This window comes from Pseudophryne corroboree, chromosome 2 (assembly GCF_028390025.1).
Source record: "Pseudophryne corroboree isolate aPseCor3 chromosome 2, aPseCor3.hap2, whole genome shotgun sequence".
Classification (NCBI taxonomy): domain Eukaryota; kingdom Metazoa; phylum Chordata; class Amphibia; order Anura; family Myobatrachidae; genus Pseudophryne; species Pseudophryne corroboree.
Genome location: NC_086445.1, coordinates 790066216 through 790083323, shown reverse-complemented (window position 1 = coordinate 790083323; position 17108 = coordinate 790066216). Strand labels below are relative to the sequence as shown.

Below are 17108 nucleotides of genomic sequence, written 5' to 3'. Positions count from 1 at the left end.
TATATCTGTTTGCATTACACAAAACAAAATGTGACTGTGTATGTCTTCATTTCTCACCATCATGCAGATGTGTGATGTCACTTATAATGAAAAATCTACTTTTTCTGGCTAACTAAACATACTGAGAGCGATATAACGACCTCCCTCAGGGAAATGCTATACTATTTATTGATCATAGCCAGACATGATCCCTTCAGTTGGGTGGTATTTAGTTTGCCGGCTGTTGGGATCCCGGCGCAGAGTATACCGGCGCCAGAATCCCGACACCCGGCATACCGACACCTTTTCTCCCTCTTGGGGGTCCACAACCCCCCTTTAGGGAGAATAGATAGTGTGACGCGCATAGCTCGTCACCGAGCCCGCAAGGGGCTCATTTGCGGTCGCCAGCTGTCGGTATGCCGGCGGTCGGGATTTCGGTGCCGGTATGCTGGCCAGCGGGAGCCCGGCCGCCGGCATACCATACTACACCCCTTCAGTTAGATGAGTGCTTGTAAAATGTACCTAGTAATTAGAGATGACTGCCAAAAGATGTCACAGGACATGTGCATCTATAAGTTATATTACACTAGGAACCCTGCTTACATTGCACTGGCAACACCCACACAGTACTGGCTCACAGCTCATCAGTTTGCCACAATAGGCACTTGATCATATTTAGCCACAGGCACCTGTGGCCCTGAATACGACTCTGGAGACCTGGAGTATTGGCTTAGCTGAGAGTGAGGTTGTACGGGCTTCTCTCAAGCTCCTTGCTATTTCAGTAAGAATAATTGACAATCCTAGTAGTTTACTTAATCATTTATGCAATGCTCCCTCATTATTATAGCTTACACCACTATGGAATTGTACTTACAGTACGAAGAGCACTTTTAGCAATCGTGTCACTAACCATTAGAAGTAGTATTATTGTTTATGTATATTAACACGAATAGCTACGCTCAACAAAACTTTGCATCACAAACACAGCAGACCAGATATGGTGTGCAGCCACCACCCAAACCAACCCTGTCCCTCCGACCTACCCTTAGTTACTTGTATTTCTTTAAAGAAAAAAAAAGAATCAGCATCTGTGGTCTGAGCGCAGGTATTGTTCCATCAATTTCTGCAGGTGACTGACTTGTTCTTGCTGACAATTCAATTATTCAAATTTGTATGTTAAAATTATTTATTATTGCCAATATCTGTCAACTGATGTAAATATATACAGTGATTGCACAGGGAGCTATATAATTAGCCAGGGTATTACAAGTAAAACTTAACCTTTATTTGTTAACATTCACATTTTTCATGCAGGGATCATAATGCATGGGCTACAATTGTCATGCGATGGCAGTAGAATTGCTCATTGTTAGTAGACAATATAACACTAGCTACATACTGTATGTTTGAATACATTTTGAATGTAACACTTCCAAAAAAACTGGGGCTTCATGAGGATCAGTCTTGAAACAATTGAGCATTTATACATATATAAAATACATCAAAGTTCTAGTCTAAGACAAACACAGGTTCAAAACCACGGTACATCACCCACTAAACATTGCAAATTATGAAAAGAGAGAGATGGGGGGAGGAAGGAGAGGATGGGAGAGAGTAGATATGGAGGGAGCAAGTAAGGGAGAGGTGATAAAGTGAGAGAGATAGGGGTCTATTTATGAAGCTGTGAAAGTGTGGAGAAGGGAGCCAGTGGAGAAGTTACCCATGGCAACCAATCAACTGCTACTGTATAATGTTATAGAATGCACTTTATAAATGTTACCTCAACGCTAACTGGTTACCATGGGCAACTTCTTCACTGGCTCACTTCTCCACTCTTTTCACTGCTTCATGAAAAGACCCCGTAGGAAGTAAAAAAGGGAGATTTAGAGGGAGAGAGACAGAAAGGAGACATGGGCCGTGATTCAGAGTAAATTTAGCACAGCCACGATCATCCACACTGACATGTGGGGGGACGCCCAGCACAGGGCTATCCCGCCCCGCATGTCAGTCCCTGCCCCGTCGCTGAAGTACAAAAGCAGCGCACAGCGGCAATGCTTTTGCACTTTAGGAGTAGCTCCCGGCCAGCACAGATTTTGCGTGTTGGCCGGGAGCTAATCGTCGCTGCCCAGCTATCAGTGGCTGCGTGTGACGTCACGCAGCTGCTGCGGCGCACCCCTCCCTGCACAGTCCGGCCACGCCTGCGTTGGCCAGACCGCAACCACAAAACGGTGGCCGAATGCCGCCGTGCTGCCCCCTCCCGCCCAGCGACCGCCTCTGCCAGTCAATCAGGCAGAGGCGATCGCTAGGCAACGACAGCCCGCAGCTGTCAGCCATGTGCCAGCGTACTGCAGCACTGGCGCATGAACGGCAGCGTGCGATCAGGTCAGAATGACCCCCATGGACAGAGAGAAGAAAAGCGAGAGTGAAAGAGAGTGGAGAGAGAAATAGATTGGGAGGTAGGAAAAGAGAGAGAGAAAGAGAGAGGGCGGGAGGGAAATAAGGAGGTGGAGAGACAGGCCTGGAGAAAGGTGGATAGGGAGAGAGTAGGAGTGGAAGAGAGAGGGGTGGGGATAGAGTGTGAGAGGGAGAGAAAGAGGGAGTAGGAGGAAGAGAGAGGCAGAAAGATGTTTTGAGGTGGCGGGGAAATGAGTGGGAAAGGATTTTAAGAAGAAAAGAACTCACGGTATCTGCATCACCATCAGGGACATTTAAGTGGGTCCGCTTCCTGTCAGAGATTGGCTGGGCAGTCTTTCAGGAAGAAAATAGAGTAGACAGCAGCAAAGATTATAGCATTAGAGGTAGATATAGTGAGAGACAAGTCAAGAAAATAATTGACAGAAACTAAAAGGAACAAAAAGTACCTTTAAAAAGTTTATTTTTGTTTTCTCGTATTCTTTTCTATAGTGTGTGAACCCTGACTTGCCGGACATAACACTTTTGCATAAAACATTAGTTTATATTTTGTAATTTCAGTAGGTAAGTGCTTAATAATAAGACTAGATTGTAATCACACAGTCCAAGTGGCTTATCCGCAGTTACTGAGAGTCTATCCTGAAATAAAAGGGCTAATTAAAGGCTAATTCCATTTTAACTTCTCTTACAAGAATGGTAGAACTTACACTTTTCCCTTCCTGGTAATTGCAGAGTTAATAAAATAAGTGTAAGAACCTGATTCTTCCATAGGCCACATCAGAGTCCCTGTTATCCCTGCATCTTACCCTTTTACCAAGCAACATCTGACCACCAGGGCTGTAGAGAGCAGCGCTGGGCCCAGGTACTGCTGGAGGGAGCGTGGCCTAAACAGGGGGAGTGTCCTAAACAGGGGGAGTGTCCTAAACAGGGGGAGTGTCAATACCCCACTAACAGAAATATGATATAATTTAGTGTGCTTTATTCACACAGGCTATCTTACCTTGCTTGCTACTTGACCCACTTCTCAGATATATGTAAGTATACTCAAGGGGGGGCAGCTGACCTAGTACCCCGCACGGCCCCTTCAGCAAGCCTGGGAAATTAGTACCCACTCCCCGCTCTCTGAACTACTGCTGAACACTGACATTTAATGTCCCAGCGCTAACCGTTACTGCCCTCGGTCAATGAATTGCAAGTGTATTAGAAACTTAAAGTCCCAGATCTGGAGCCAAAACCTGTGTCAAAAGCTGGGACAGATAGAGTCTTTCTGTTGTGACCTATTCAGGAATAGAGACCTCAACTCAATTCAGGTAATTCTATAAGAATTAGGGGCTGGTGAATTACTTAAAAAATTACTTTAAAAATAGCCTTTAATATTCAGAAAAATGACCCAGGATGTATTGCAATACCATACAACTGAAGTTAAGTTAGACATGTTTTGTCTGTGAACTACTGTAGGTTATTTATTTTGTACCACATTTGTCAGAAATCACTGGATGTCATATCAAGACCATCACTTTGACTTAAAAAGCATCACATTATATAATGTTTAGACTGTTCATAGCACATAATCATAAGTCTGATTGGCTAATGGCCACAATATGGGGCTGATGAAGAGTTGCACATACGCTGACTGTAATTACACTTGCACTGTGGGACTTACACAGGTTTGTTAGCAAACCCAAAACAATAAGCAACTGGGCAAAACCATGTGCACTGCAGGTGGGGCAGTTGTATCGTGCAGAAATTTAGTTTGGGTGGGGTGTGTTCAAATTGAAACCTAAATTGAAGTGTAGAAATTAAGCAGCCAGTATTTACCCTGCACAGAAACAATGTAACCCACCCAAATCTAAATCTCTCTGCACATCTTACATCTGCCCCATCTGCACTGCAACATAGGGGGTAATTCTGAGTTGATTGCAGCAGGAATTTTGTTAGCAGTTGGGCAAAACCATGGGGGTCATTCCGAGTTGTTCGCTCGCAAGCCGTTTTTAGCAGCATTGCACACGCTAAGCCGCCGCCTACTGGGAGTGAATCTTAGCATAGTAAAATTGCGAACGAAAGATTCGCAATATTGCGATTACACAAGTCTTAGCAGTTTCTGAGTAACTTCAACCTTACTCGGCATCTGCGAACAGTTTAGTGCTTGTCGTTCCTGGTTTGACGTCACAAACACACCCAGCGTTCGCCCAGACACTCCCCCGTTTCTCCGGCCACTCCTGCGTTTTTTCCGGAAACGGTAGCGTTTATTCCCACACGCCCATAAAACGGCCTGTTTCCGCCCAGTAACACAAATTTCCTGTCAATCACATTACGATCGCCAGAACGATGAAAATGCCGTGAGTAAAATTCCTAACTGCATAGCTAATTTACTTGGCGCAGTCGCAGTGCGGACATTGCGCATGCGCATTAAGCGGAAAATCGCTGCGATGCGAAGATTTTTACCGAGCGAACAACTCGGAATGACCCCCCATGTGCACTGCAGGGGAGGAAGATATAACATGTGCAGAGAGAGTAGATTTGGGTGTGGTGTTCAATCTGCAATCTAAATTGCAGTGTAAAAATAAAGCAGCCAGTATTTACCCTGCACAGAAACAAAATAACCCACCCAAATCTAACTCTCTCTGCACATGTTATATCTGCCTCCCCTGCAGTGCACATGGGGGGTAATTCCAAGTTGATCGCAGCAGGATTTTTGTTAGCAAATGGGCAAAACCATGTGCACTGCAGGGGAGGCAGCTATAACGTGCAGAAAGAGTTAGATTTGGGAGGGTTATTTTGTTTCTGTGCAGGGTAAATACTGGCTGCTTTATTTTTACACTGTAAATTAGATTGCAGATTTAACACACCACACCCAAATCTAACTCTCTCTGCACATGTTAAATCTGCCTCCCCTGCAGTGCACATGGTTTTGCTAATTTGCTAAAAAAATTCCTGCTGCGATCAACTTGGAATTACCCCCATGGTTTTGCCCAACTGCTAAGAAAATTTCTGCTGCGATCAACTCAGAATTACCCCCATGGTTTTGCCAAATTGCTAACTTTTTTGGTTTGCTATTAAAACCTGAATAACCCCGTGTGCGCAGAAATAGGTGCAGATATTTGTCCATATGGCAAGTTCCATGCATCTATGTGACTGCACCGACCATACCCAAATCACTATAGCGTACACTTGCAGGGACACACACCTCAGCATAGTCCTCATTACACTTAACCAAGAGCCCGATTCAGACCTGATCGCTGTTGCGCATTTTCGCACAGCGGGTGATTATCGATAGACTCATAAGCGTGCACACAAGGGGGTGCCTGGTGGGCACAGGCACCCCCTAATGTGTGGCACCCCCCCCACGCGTCAGGTCCGCAGCAGCCGCCCGCCGCATCTCTCACATCACAAGATGTGTCGAGCGGACAGTGTAAAACAGCCTCCCCTGCCTCCCTCAGTCCCCGTGGAGACAGCCGCATAACTTTCAGTGCTGACCTGTGCATGGGTGGCCACGGAGCGGAGCACCATCAGCGGCACCCGCTCTAGTGACTGGTCGCTGGAATGATGCGTCATCCAGATTTGCAACACTTAGGAGCCAGAAGTTTGAACACAGTGCGGGTTAGGGAGCAGCCATCTTGTATGCGGTGGCGGCTCTGGCGGTTAGTTGGTGCTCGTCAGGCGGCATTGCTGCAGCAGCAGTACCCGTAAGCCTGGAGAAGGTGCAAGGGGAATACTGACGGGGAGTCCCAGGTCGACATGCAGCTCTGCGGACCTGTATAAGCTGGCGATAGGAAGAGATGATCATCCCAAGCTGGAGAACAGAGCCAGCAGTGAGGCAGGGGAGCTATGCAGGAAGCCAACACTACAGAAGATTGCTGCAGGCAGGTACCGAGGATTGGGAGAGCGCGCAGGGGAAGTGGGAGAGTGTTTGGCTCAGTGTCAAACTTGTGGCATAACATGCGCTTTAGTGACTCTAGTGATAAACTGCCTTTGACAACGTAGATCATCCTCTCCTACTCCGCACACTCCAAAACGCTGGCCTCTCTAGCACTGTCCTTGACTGGTTTTCTTCTTACCTAACTAACCGCTCCTTCTCTGTGTCTGCCTCCAGCACCACCTCACACCCTTCCATCCTTCCTGTTGGTGTCCCTCAGGGTTCTGTCCTTGGACCCCTTCTGTTCTCCCTGTACACCTCTTTCCTGGGTGCGCTCATTAACTCATTTGGCCTTTAATACCACCTCTATGCTGATGACACACAACTCTACCTCTCATCTCCTGATCTGTCCTCCTCTGTCCTCTCTCAGGTTTCCAGCTGCCTCTCCGCAATCTCCTCCTGGATGTCTGAACGCTCTCTAAAGCTCAACATGGAAAAAACTGAACTCATCATCTTCCCCCCATCCAGAGCAACACCCCCGACCAATATCTCCATCATTGTTGACAACACCACCATCTCCCCCGTTCCCAAACTCCGCTGCTTGGGCGTTACTCTTGACTCCTCCCTCTCCTTTGCACCCCACATCCAAGCTCTGGCACAATCCTGTCGTTTCCAGCTATGCAACATTGCTCGTATGAGGCCATATCTCTCCCAGAGTGCAACTAAACTCATCATCCACTCACTAGTCATCTCACGACTTGACTACTGCAATGTTCTCCTCACTGGCCTTGCTTGCTCCCATCTTGCTCCCCTCCAATCTGTCCTGAACTCCGCAGCTAGGCTTATCTTCCTCTCCCGCCGCACCACATCTGCCACTCCCCTTCGACAAAATCTACACTGGCTCCCATTCCCCTACAGAATCCTCTTCAAACTCCTCACCCTCACATACAAGGCCATCTCTAATTCCACTGCTCCCTACATCTCCAACCTCCTTTCCCTTCATACTCCCTCCCGCCCCCTACGGTCGACTAATGACCGTCGCCTCTCCACCGCCCTGGTCACTGCTTCCCATGCACGAGTTCAGGATTTTGCCCGTGCTGCACCCCTTCAGTGGAACGCACTCCCCCGCTCCATTAGACTCTCCCCGACCTTGCAAAGCTTCAAACGGGCACTAAAAACCCACCTATTCATCAAAGCATACCCTCCCGATGCATAACCCAGTGCTGAAGCCGCGCCTCCACCCCCCTGCCTCATGCCGTGAACATCTCAGCTTTGCTTGCATACTGCCATCAGGCTACCTCCCACTTGCCTGCACCTCTTGTCATCTGTCTGTCGCCCCTCCCCACTAGATTGTTAGCTCTTCAGAGCAGGGCCCTCTTTCCTCTTGTTATCTAAGCCCTCGTCTCGACACATGTCACTCGCAGCTCTCCCCTACTCAATGACCATCTTTATCCTGCTAGTAAAGGCTCATCTCCATCTATGGCCACCAGCCTCTAGTAGTACGATGATCACTCCATCAATACTTACATCTTAGCTGTATTATGTCTTGAGAACGTGTGGTGCTCTGTTACCTGTTCTCTATTTCTGTTATTTATTTACTGTAATGCTATGTTTTGTCTCCCTGTACTGTCCTTTGTACGGCGCTGCGAAACACATGTGGCGCCTTATAAATAAAATGTAATAATAATAATAATAATAAGGGGGGTGAAATCTGTCTGAGGGGAAGAGCTGCATGAGGGAGAAGATGTGTCAGGGAGAAGAGCTGCATGAGGGAGAAGACGTGTCAGAAGGAAGAGCTGCGTAAGAGAGAAGACGTGTCAGGGGGAAGAGCTGCATGATGGAGAAGATGTGTAAGGGGGAAGAGCTGCATGAGGGAGAAGATGTGTCAGGGGGAAGAGCTGCATGAGGGCATGAGGGAGAAGATGTGTCAGGGGGAAGAGCTGCGTGAGGGAGAAGACGTGCCAGGGGGAAGAGCTGCATGAGGGAGAAGACGTGTCAGGGGAAAGAGCTGCACGAGGGAGAAGACGTGTCAGGGGAAAGAGCTGCGTGAGGGAGAAGACATGTCAGGGGAAGAGCTGCATGAGGGAGAAGACGTGTCAGGGGGAAGAGCTGCGTGAGGGAGAATACATGTCAGGGGAAGAGCTGCATGAGGGAGAAGACGTGTCAGGGGGAAGAGCTGCGTGATGGAGAAGACGTGCCAGGGGGAAGAGCTGCGCGAGGGAGAAGACGTGTCAGGGGAAAGAGCTGCATGAGGGAGAAGACGTGTCAGGGGGAAGAGCTGCATGAGGGAGAAGACGTGTCAGGGGAAGAGCTGCATGAGGGAGAAGACTTGTCAGGGGGAAGAGCTGCATGAGGGAGAAGACATGTCAGGGGAAAGAGCTGCGTGAGGGAGAAGACTTGTCAGGGGAAGAGCTGCATGAGGGAGAAGACGTGTCAGGGGGAAGAGCTGCATGAGGGAGAAGACTTGTCAGGGGGAAGAGCTGCATGAGGGAGAAGACGTGTCAGGGGGAAGAGCTGCATGAGCGAGAAGATGTGTCAGGGGGAAGAGCTGCGTAAGGGAGAAGACTTGTCAGGGGAAGAGCTGCATGAGGGAGAAGACGTGTCAGGGGGAAGAGCTGCATGAGGGAGAAGACTTGTCAGGGGGAAGAGCTGCATGAGGGAGAAGACGTGTCAGGGGGAAGAGCTGCATGAGGGAGAAGACTTGTCAGGGGGAAGAGCTGCATGAGGGAGAAGACGTGTCAGGGGGAAGAGCTGCATGAGGGAGAAGACTTGTCAGGGGGAAGAGCTGCATGAGCGAGAAGATGTGTCAGGGGGAAGAGCTGAGTAAGGGAGAAGACGTGTCAGGGGGGAGAACTGCATGATGGAGAAGATGTGTGCAGGTTGTAGTTACAGGTTCGACTGTGAATATGTCGATCCCAGAATGTAGGTGCAGGCATGTTGTCAACATGATACTTAGTACCTACAGCATGGTAGCCAGATCAAGAGCACAACTTTAAACATACTGCCTACCCAGCATGTTTACAGTTGTAACGCTGATCCAGTTAAAATGCTCTATGTAACATTAACTTTTTCACATGCCAATACCTAGATTCAGGGATTGACGTAGTCAGGGTAAATCCCATATATCCCATCCCATTCAGTGCTCTCCCATTATTTTTGCATTCTTATGCTCCCCCACTTGCACTAATTGTAAAATAGTGCTAGCCACGCCCAATAGGTGGTGCTAACCACGCCCAATAGGTGGTGCTAACCACGCCCAATAGGTGGTGCTAGCCACGCCCAATAGGCGGTGCTAGACATGCGCCTTCAGCGGTGCACACCCTAATAAAATGTGCTGCGCATGCCTATGGATAGACTGCTCATGTGTATGCACCACAACAGGATGGTGCGAAAATTTCAATCGCACAGCCATTCGCATGCTGATTGACAGGAAGAGGCCATTTGGAGGTGGTAACTGACCATTTTCTGGGAGTGTCAGGAAAAACGCAGGCGTTCTCAAGCATTTTCAGCGATTGCACACTTGCATGGGTGAATTTACACGCCCCTTGAGCGACGACTATCTGAACGCAGGACAGCAAAATTAGCAGCACAACAATCAGGTCTGAATCACCCCCCTAGTACACATGCCCTCTTTAGCAGAGAGGAGAAAACTTGGAATCGCCCATAGATGTGTGTGCTTGGTTACGGAGCATGCACAGCACTAAAAATCTCAAGATCAGTCTGCAAACATACTTGCTTTCATCTCTGCATTAGCTCCTCTGATTGCTGTTATCAGGAGACTGTGCCGTACTAAACAGGTCAGAGATCTGCTCATGTGTGGCCCACACAAGCATTTCTCTCATCATCATCTACAGTTTTATGTTTTGATTTACTAGCAAATCTTGCCTTGGAGATGAGAACTGATAGAGAAGATAACAATAGGATTTGGACGTGATGAATAGTATTTTTGCCAATACGAATATGTTTCCCTTAAACAAAATTGTATTTGGCTCATTATCTGTGACATTGGAGTAAACACCTGTATTCTCTGTGTTTATCTTGGAAACCAGCAATATTTTATTATTAAACATTTTAGTAGATTTATTTTAATAATCATTTTTGAATAATAAAAGATAAACCACTACAACTCTTCTGTTCTACTGCTAATGGAACACCTGGTCTGTATCCAACCCTCCCACACCCGAACCCTATTGGTGCCTTCCCCGTATCTTATGGAACTCTGATCTGCAATATGGCACATAAGCACCAAGATCTGCTCCTTACGCTATTACTAAACAGCCTAAACTCTAATACAAAAACCTTATCCTCTCCTGTTGTTTTACTGTAACCAGTTACTAAGAGGTTTCCATGCCATTCATTTTTCTCCATTGCAATCTATGCAAAACTGTGCAATGACAATTACTCAGTGTTATCTCAGATTATTCCCAAAATGCACCATCCATATTTTGAATGTCTCTAATCAATTGGAATTTATCTAGCACTTTCTTACATCATCCTTAATGCCAACCAAAGGGAAGTTCCGCACAGTCATATATGGCTAACTACGATATTTAAGTATCTGGCACAATAACTTACAACACTTTACTTACTCACCTTCTTCCTACAACTACAATGCAGTTTAATCTTTTGTCCTTCTGTGTGAGTCTGTCTTGCACACAGAGGCGTAACTGTGGATGGCAACGGAGTCAGCTGCCGCTGGGCTCTTGTTCTGTAGGGGGCACCTCTCCTCCCGTTCCGTGTGTTCAGCAACACCATTCAATTAAGTTAATTGATAGCCGCCACTATCTCTTCCTCTCTGCACCTTACAAGTCACACGCTCTTTATTATAGATGCACATTTTATAAGTATCATACCCAGGATTAAAACCCACGACCTATTACACTGAAAGCAGACACCTTACGTATGAAGCTATTTGCTCCACCATAGGAAGCGTGAGAATTCTATATGAAGTTATTTCTATGACAATTACAAGTAACTTCATATAGTTAGAATCTGCAGGCTTGCTAAGCAGGAGTAAATAGCTCCATCAGTAAGGTGCCTGCTTCCAGTGTAATAGGACGTGGGCTCTAATCCTGGGTATGACACTTGTAAAATAATTGTCTGAGAAAAAATTAGCATTGTGAGCAGGGGTGCCAGAATGTGCTGTGGTTGGGGGGGGGGGCATAGATAAAATAAATGCTGGCGCTCCCCCCACGATTAAACAGCTCCCCCACCCCCACCCCATGCAGGGAAGCATTTACCCCCAGATAACCGTGGAGACTATGAATTCAAAACTCAGGTGTCCTGTCCTAGCCGTCTCTCACAGATGCATTACTGGGAGGAGGCGTGGCCATGCTGAGCCTGTTGGGACATCCCCGCCTCCTCCCAGTAATGCCTCTGTGATGAGCTGGCTGGACAGGACACCGGGCAGCACGCTGCGGCTCCCCCTATTCCAACGCCTCTGATTGTGAGTGACTGAGCAGATCTATGTAGTGTGTGGCTGCACACTACATGATTTTCCTAGTTGCAATGGTTTTGAACTTACAATTCTACTATAGCTCCTTATAGTTAGAATCTGCAGGCTTGCTAAGCAGGAGCAAATAGCTCTATCAGTAAGGTGTCTTCCTTCAGTGTAACAGGTCAGGGGTACTAATCCTGGGTATGACTGCTCAGAAAGGTGTGATTTAAAATAAATGACAATGAAATATATATATATATATATATATATATATATATCCTATATATTAGCCCAGATCTGTGACTTTGTGACTCATTTGCTAATGCTGGGTGGAGCCACAATGCTGGGCAGGGCCAAGTCACAGATCTGCACTAATATATAGGAGATATAGGAGAATACATAGGAGACTAGGATATATAGATATATACAGTGAGCGCAGGAGATTGTGCGGAGACAGCAGCAGCGACAGCAGGTTAAGGCTCCGTCCAAGCCCTGCCCCCCCGCCATTGGACAGATGGCGGAAGGCCGCGTTGTGATTGGCCGCCCGTGCAGCTAGCAGCGGAATGATTGACTCCTGCTGGGTCTCCGCTCACACAGGGAGATGCTGCCGGACACTACGATGCCACGCGGCGGAGAGTCCGGTAAGTTGACCGTGCGCTCCGTCCCCTAACACTGAGCCCCTCCAGGTACCCAGGCTCACCCCCCATCCCAGCTATATGGAGGAAACTGGGGATACTCTGTAGCACGCAAACCAAACCGCTCCTCTGCCCCTCGGTTGTCCAGAGCGGTATCACGAACAACCTCTGCCTACTCTACGTGGCCTAAAGCAACAAATACATAACCGCCCGCTATGTGCGAACACTGGAGCGGGGGCAGCAGCAGTAGCAGGCGGATTGAGCCTGAGGACAAGGGGGACACCCTGCGCATCATCCAGAGGCTGGAGTGGCTGCAGAGCCGCATCACCCGTCACATACAGGGAAACCCACCTCCCCACTATCTTATACTGTATATGTACTACTGTATGCTACCTCTGTATAACATATAGACTAAACCTACCTCCATCCCACTCACAACACCTCCACCATCCACAGCACCACTGCCCCTCCCCCACCCACGTAACCCCAGCCCCTCACCTGTCCCGCGCACCACCGGACCCCCAACACCACGCGCGGCACAACCGGCCCTTCCCCACCCGCAACACCTCTGGAACCCCTCCCACATGCGCAACAGCCCTGCACCTATCCATCCCCCACCCCAGCACCTCCAATGCTACCCCAGCCGTAGCACCTCCCCACCACCTCCCACATCCACTGCCACCACTTCCCCGCCCCTCCCCCACCCACATCACCTCCCGATCCCCTCTCCCATCCTCACACACCCCCACATCCGCCCCTCCTCCACCCACGACATCCACAGACACCCTCCCCCCGGCGCGGTCACCCCTGCACCCGCTACATTAAGGCCGTACAGAGGTTACAGGTGCGTAGCCCCTTCCGACGGTGTGAAGAGCGCCCGCAGGGCGCGATGCATCACCTAGTATATATAAATATATATATAATTATATACACACATTTCTTTTAAGAACACTCTATATTTATTTATATATATATTTATATATATATATATATATATATATACACACACATACATACATATATTCATCTATATATAGCAGGGGCACCAATATTTATCTTGCTTCCGGGCATCTGGGACTAACTTACGCCACTGCTTGCACATACTGCATTACAATTAGTGTACTATACTATACTACACAGTACAAGCAAAGTGCTGGATAAACAATAGTGCTACCAAAATAAATATCTTACATAATTTGTGTACCACAATCATCTAACAATAGTGCTACCAAAATAAATATCTTACATAAATTATGTACCACAATCATCTCACAATAGTGCTACCAAAATAAATATCTTACATAAATTATGTACCACAATCATCTCATAATAGTGCTACCAAAATATCTTACATTAATTATCTACCACAATCAACTCACAATAGTGCTACCAAAATTTCTTACATTATCTACCACAATCATCTCACAATAATGCTACCTAAATATCTTACATAAATTATGTACCACAATCATCTCACGGTAGTGCTAAAAAAATAAATATCTTACATAAATTATGTACCACAATCATCTCACAATAGTGCTACCAAAATATCTTACATTAATTATGTACCACAATCATCTCACAATAGTGCTACCAAAATATCTTACATAAATTATTTACCACAATCATCTCACAATAGTGCTAAAAAAATAAATATCTTACATAAATTATGTACCACACTCATCTCACAATAGTGCTACCAAAATATCTTACATTAATTATGTAACACACTCATCTCACAATAGTGCTACCAAAATATCTTACATTAATTATGTAACACAATCATCTCACAATAGTGCTACCAAAATATCTTACATAAATTATTTACCACAATCATCTCACAATAGTGCTAAAAAAAAAAATATCTTACATAAATTATGTACCACAATCATCTCACAGTAGTGCTACCAAAATATATTACATTAATTATGTACCACAATCATCTCACAATAGTGCTAAAAAAAATATATCTTACATAAATTGTGTACCACAATCATCTCACAATAGTGCTACCAAAATATCTTACATTAATTATGTACCACAATCATCTCACAATAGTGCTAAAAAAAATATATCTTACATAAATTATGTACCACAATCATCTCGCAATAGTGCTACCAAAATATCTTACATTAATTATGTACCACAATCATCTCAGGCCTTTCTGAGTCCCCCAATGTATGATTGTAATTTCACTGTTCTGTTCAGCTTGTTACCGTTACTTAGGAGGGTGAAAAAAGGGTGAAAAAAGGAGACAACCTCAGGCTTTAACACCCGGGGCTATTCAATTGCAGACCCTTTTCTCAGGCATTAACACACTGAATCTGAGATAAGCACCCGGACCTATGTGTTAACATTGGTGTGGCGCCTGAAAACAAGCTATTTATTGGAGATTTCTTTTCGGGTCTGTTCAGATGCGAAAAGAAATCCCCATTAAGTGCAGCCTATGGGCTACCTTCAGGGACTAACTGTAAGTAAATTACCATGGATAATTTAATTTCCCGGGTGGTATTCATGTGACCGCCGGTCAGCTGACCGACAGTCACATGACCTCCTCCATGAGCCCGACGGCTCACTATCCCGATGGTCGGCATGCCGACCAACAGGGACTATTTCCACTCGTGGGTGTCCACGACACCCATAAAGTAGGAATAGAACCCGTGGCGACCGCAGGTCGCCACCGAGCCCGCAAGGGGCTTGCTGCACTCGCCCCTCCCTGCCGGGATCCCAGCGTCGGTATGCTGCCGGGATCCCGACGTCGGTAAGGTGACCCCGCCGGTCACCAGTACTACACCCGAATTTCTCCCTTAGTTTATTAGCCTTTTTAAGTGAAGAAACTACACAAAACAGATTTTTCTTGTTTCTACAAAATAATCATTAGAATTTTTTTTTTTAAATCACTCATTTTCCATGATTTGAATTTTGGGTTATAAATTGCCTGTTCGCATTTGCTGATCACATCCTAGATGGCATAGTAATATAATTGTAGATTTAAGTTAAATTATCACAATTAAAACTAAGTTTTATTTATTTCTTGCATAACTTTTAGTTGCACGAAATGTTGCACACCTAAACAATGAATGGGTATTCTGGACACACACTGTGGATGGTATCACGAAATATTATTAATTTTACCTATCCCAAGCTGCCCATATACTGTAATGCAGCCTGATAATTAAACAAATTGTAAACCAGACGTGTACAGAACTAAAAGAGTAGACAGACCCAGCTGCAGCCCCAGGGCAGCAGCGCCGACCATATAATGCATGCGAGAATTGCTTAGCACATATATACATACATGTTCTGATGTATATAATATATGTGCTGGCTGGTTTGCCCCGGGGATCGGCAGCGATGTGTGGATCAGGCGACATGTGGCACCCGGTACTCAGCATAAGGCATCATAATCCTTGTAAACCCGCCCCATTGGCTAGTTTCACAGAAGTTTGGGGTCGGGTTTAGAAGAAGTGTGATGCCTTATGCTGAGCCCCGGGTGCCGCATGGTGCCTGATGCACATAGTCCATCCCCAGGGGAACCAGCCAGCACAGGGCAGTACGGATGGTGTAATGGTTAGCATTACTACCTCACAGCACTGAGGTCATGGGATCGATTCCCACCATGGCCCTAACTGTGCAGAGTTTGTATATTCTCCCCGTACTTGTGTGGGTTTCCTCCGGGAACTCCGGTTTCCTCCCACAATCCAAAAATATACTGGTAGGTTAATTGGCTCCCAACGAAATTAAACCTAGCGTGAATGTGTGCAGGTACATGTGATAGGGAATATAGATTGTAAGCTCCACTTGGGCAGGGACTGATGTGAATGAGCAAATATTCTCTGTAAAGCGATGCGGAATATGTGTGCGCTATATAAATAACTGGTAATAAATAATAAAAATAATAATATATTACATACATCTGAACATGTTTGTATATATGTGCTAAGTGGTTCCCTCCTGCACTAAAGTATATGGTCGGCAGAGACAGGACTATTGTTTTATATTATTAAAATGATAGTTTGTACAGCAGCACAGTTCATAGAAACAAATTACATCTTGCCTTAATAGTTCTCTTTATTTTGTATCTTGTGTTTTTTACAAGCAAATGTAAGCACTGTTGGGAGAAAGTATTATTATACTAGCTGAATACCCGTGCTACGGAATTTAAAGAATAATGGCAATCTTTGTCAGGCCGCACGTCTGGGCTTCCCCGGATTGATGCTGTCAAAATGCTGGTGCTGAGGAAAATAATCCGCCTCCTTCTCTGCCCCGCACCACCACCGATGCTGCCCTGCTCAGTGCTGTAAATGCTGGGACGACAGGCCAAGCTCCGCCCGCTGTATGATAAATATGTTAGGTTTGCAGGCTGACTCTATGCCAAAGGGCCCTAGGTCTCCTTGCTTAGCTTACCCTCCCTACCCATGTGTGCCTCTATCCTTACCTGTGGGTGCCTCTGCCCCTACCTGTGTGTGCCTCTTTCCATACCGACGGTGCCTCTGCCCCTACCCATGGGTGCCTCTGCCCCTACCAGTGGGTGCCTCTGCACCTACCTGTGTGTGCCTCTATCCTTACCTGTGGGTGCCTCTGCCCCTACCTGTGTGTGACTCTGCCTCTGCCCCTACCCGTGTGTGCCTATGCCCCTACCCGTGGGTGCCTCTGCCCCTACCCTCTGTCCCTACCCGTGTGTACCTCTATCCTTACCTGTGGGTCCCTCTGCCCCTACCCTTGGGTGCCTCTGCCCCTACCCTCTGCCCCTACATGTGTGTGCCTCTATCCTTACCTGTGGGTGCCT

At 46.6% G+C, this 17108-nt stretch overlaps 1 protein-coding gene across 4 annotated transcripts in view; it reads right to left on the bottom strand.

The window, feature by feature from the left end:
• SYTL5 (synaptotagmin like 5) overlaps positions 1–17108 on the bottom strand; it is a 513325-nt gene that overhangs the window by 132563 nt on the left and 363654 nt on the right. For 3 of the 4 annotated variants that reach the window (XM_063955564.1, XM_063955567.1, XM_063955565.1), the window contains one exon: positions 2662–2727. The exons of the other annotated variant lie outside the window; for it this stretch is intronic. In XM_063955564.1, the coding sequence (XP_063811634.1) occupies positions 2662–2727 (66 nt within the window). The remainder of the gene's footprint in view (positions 1–2661; positions 2728–17108) is intronic. 4 annotated transcript variants of the gene reach the window in all.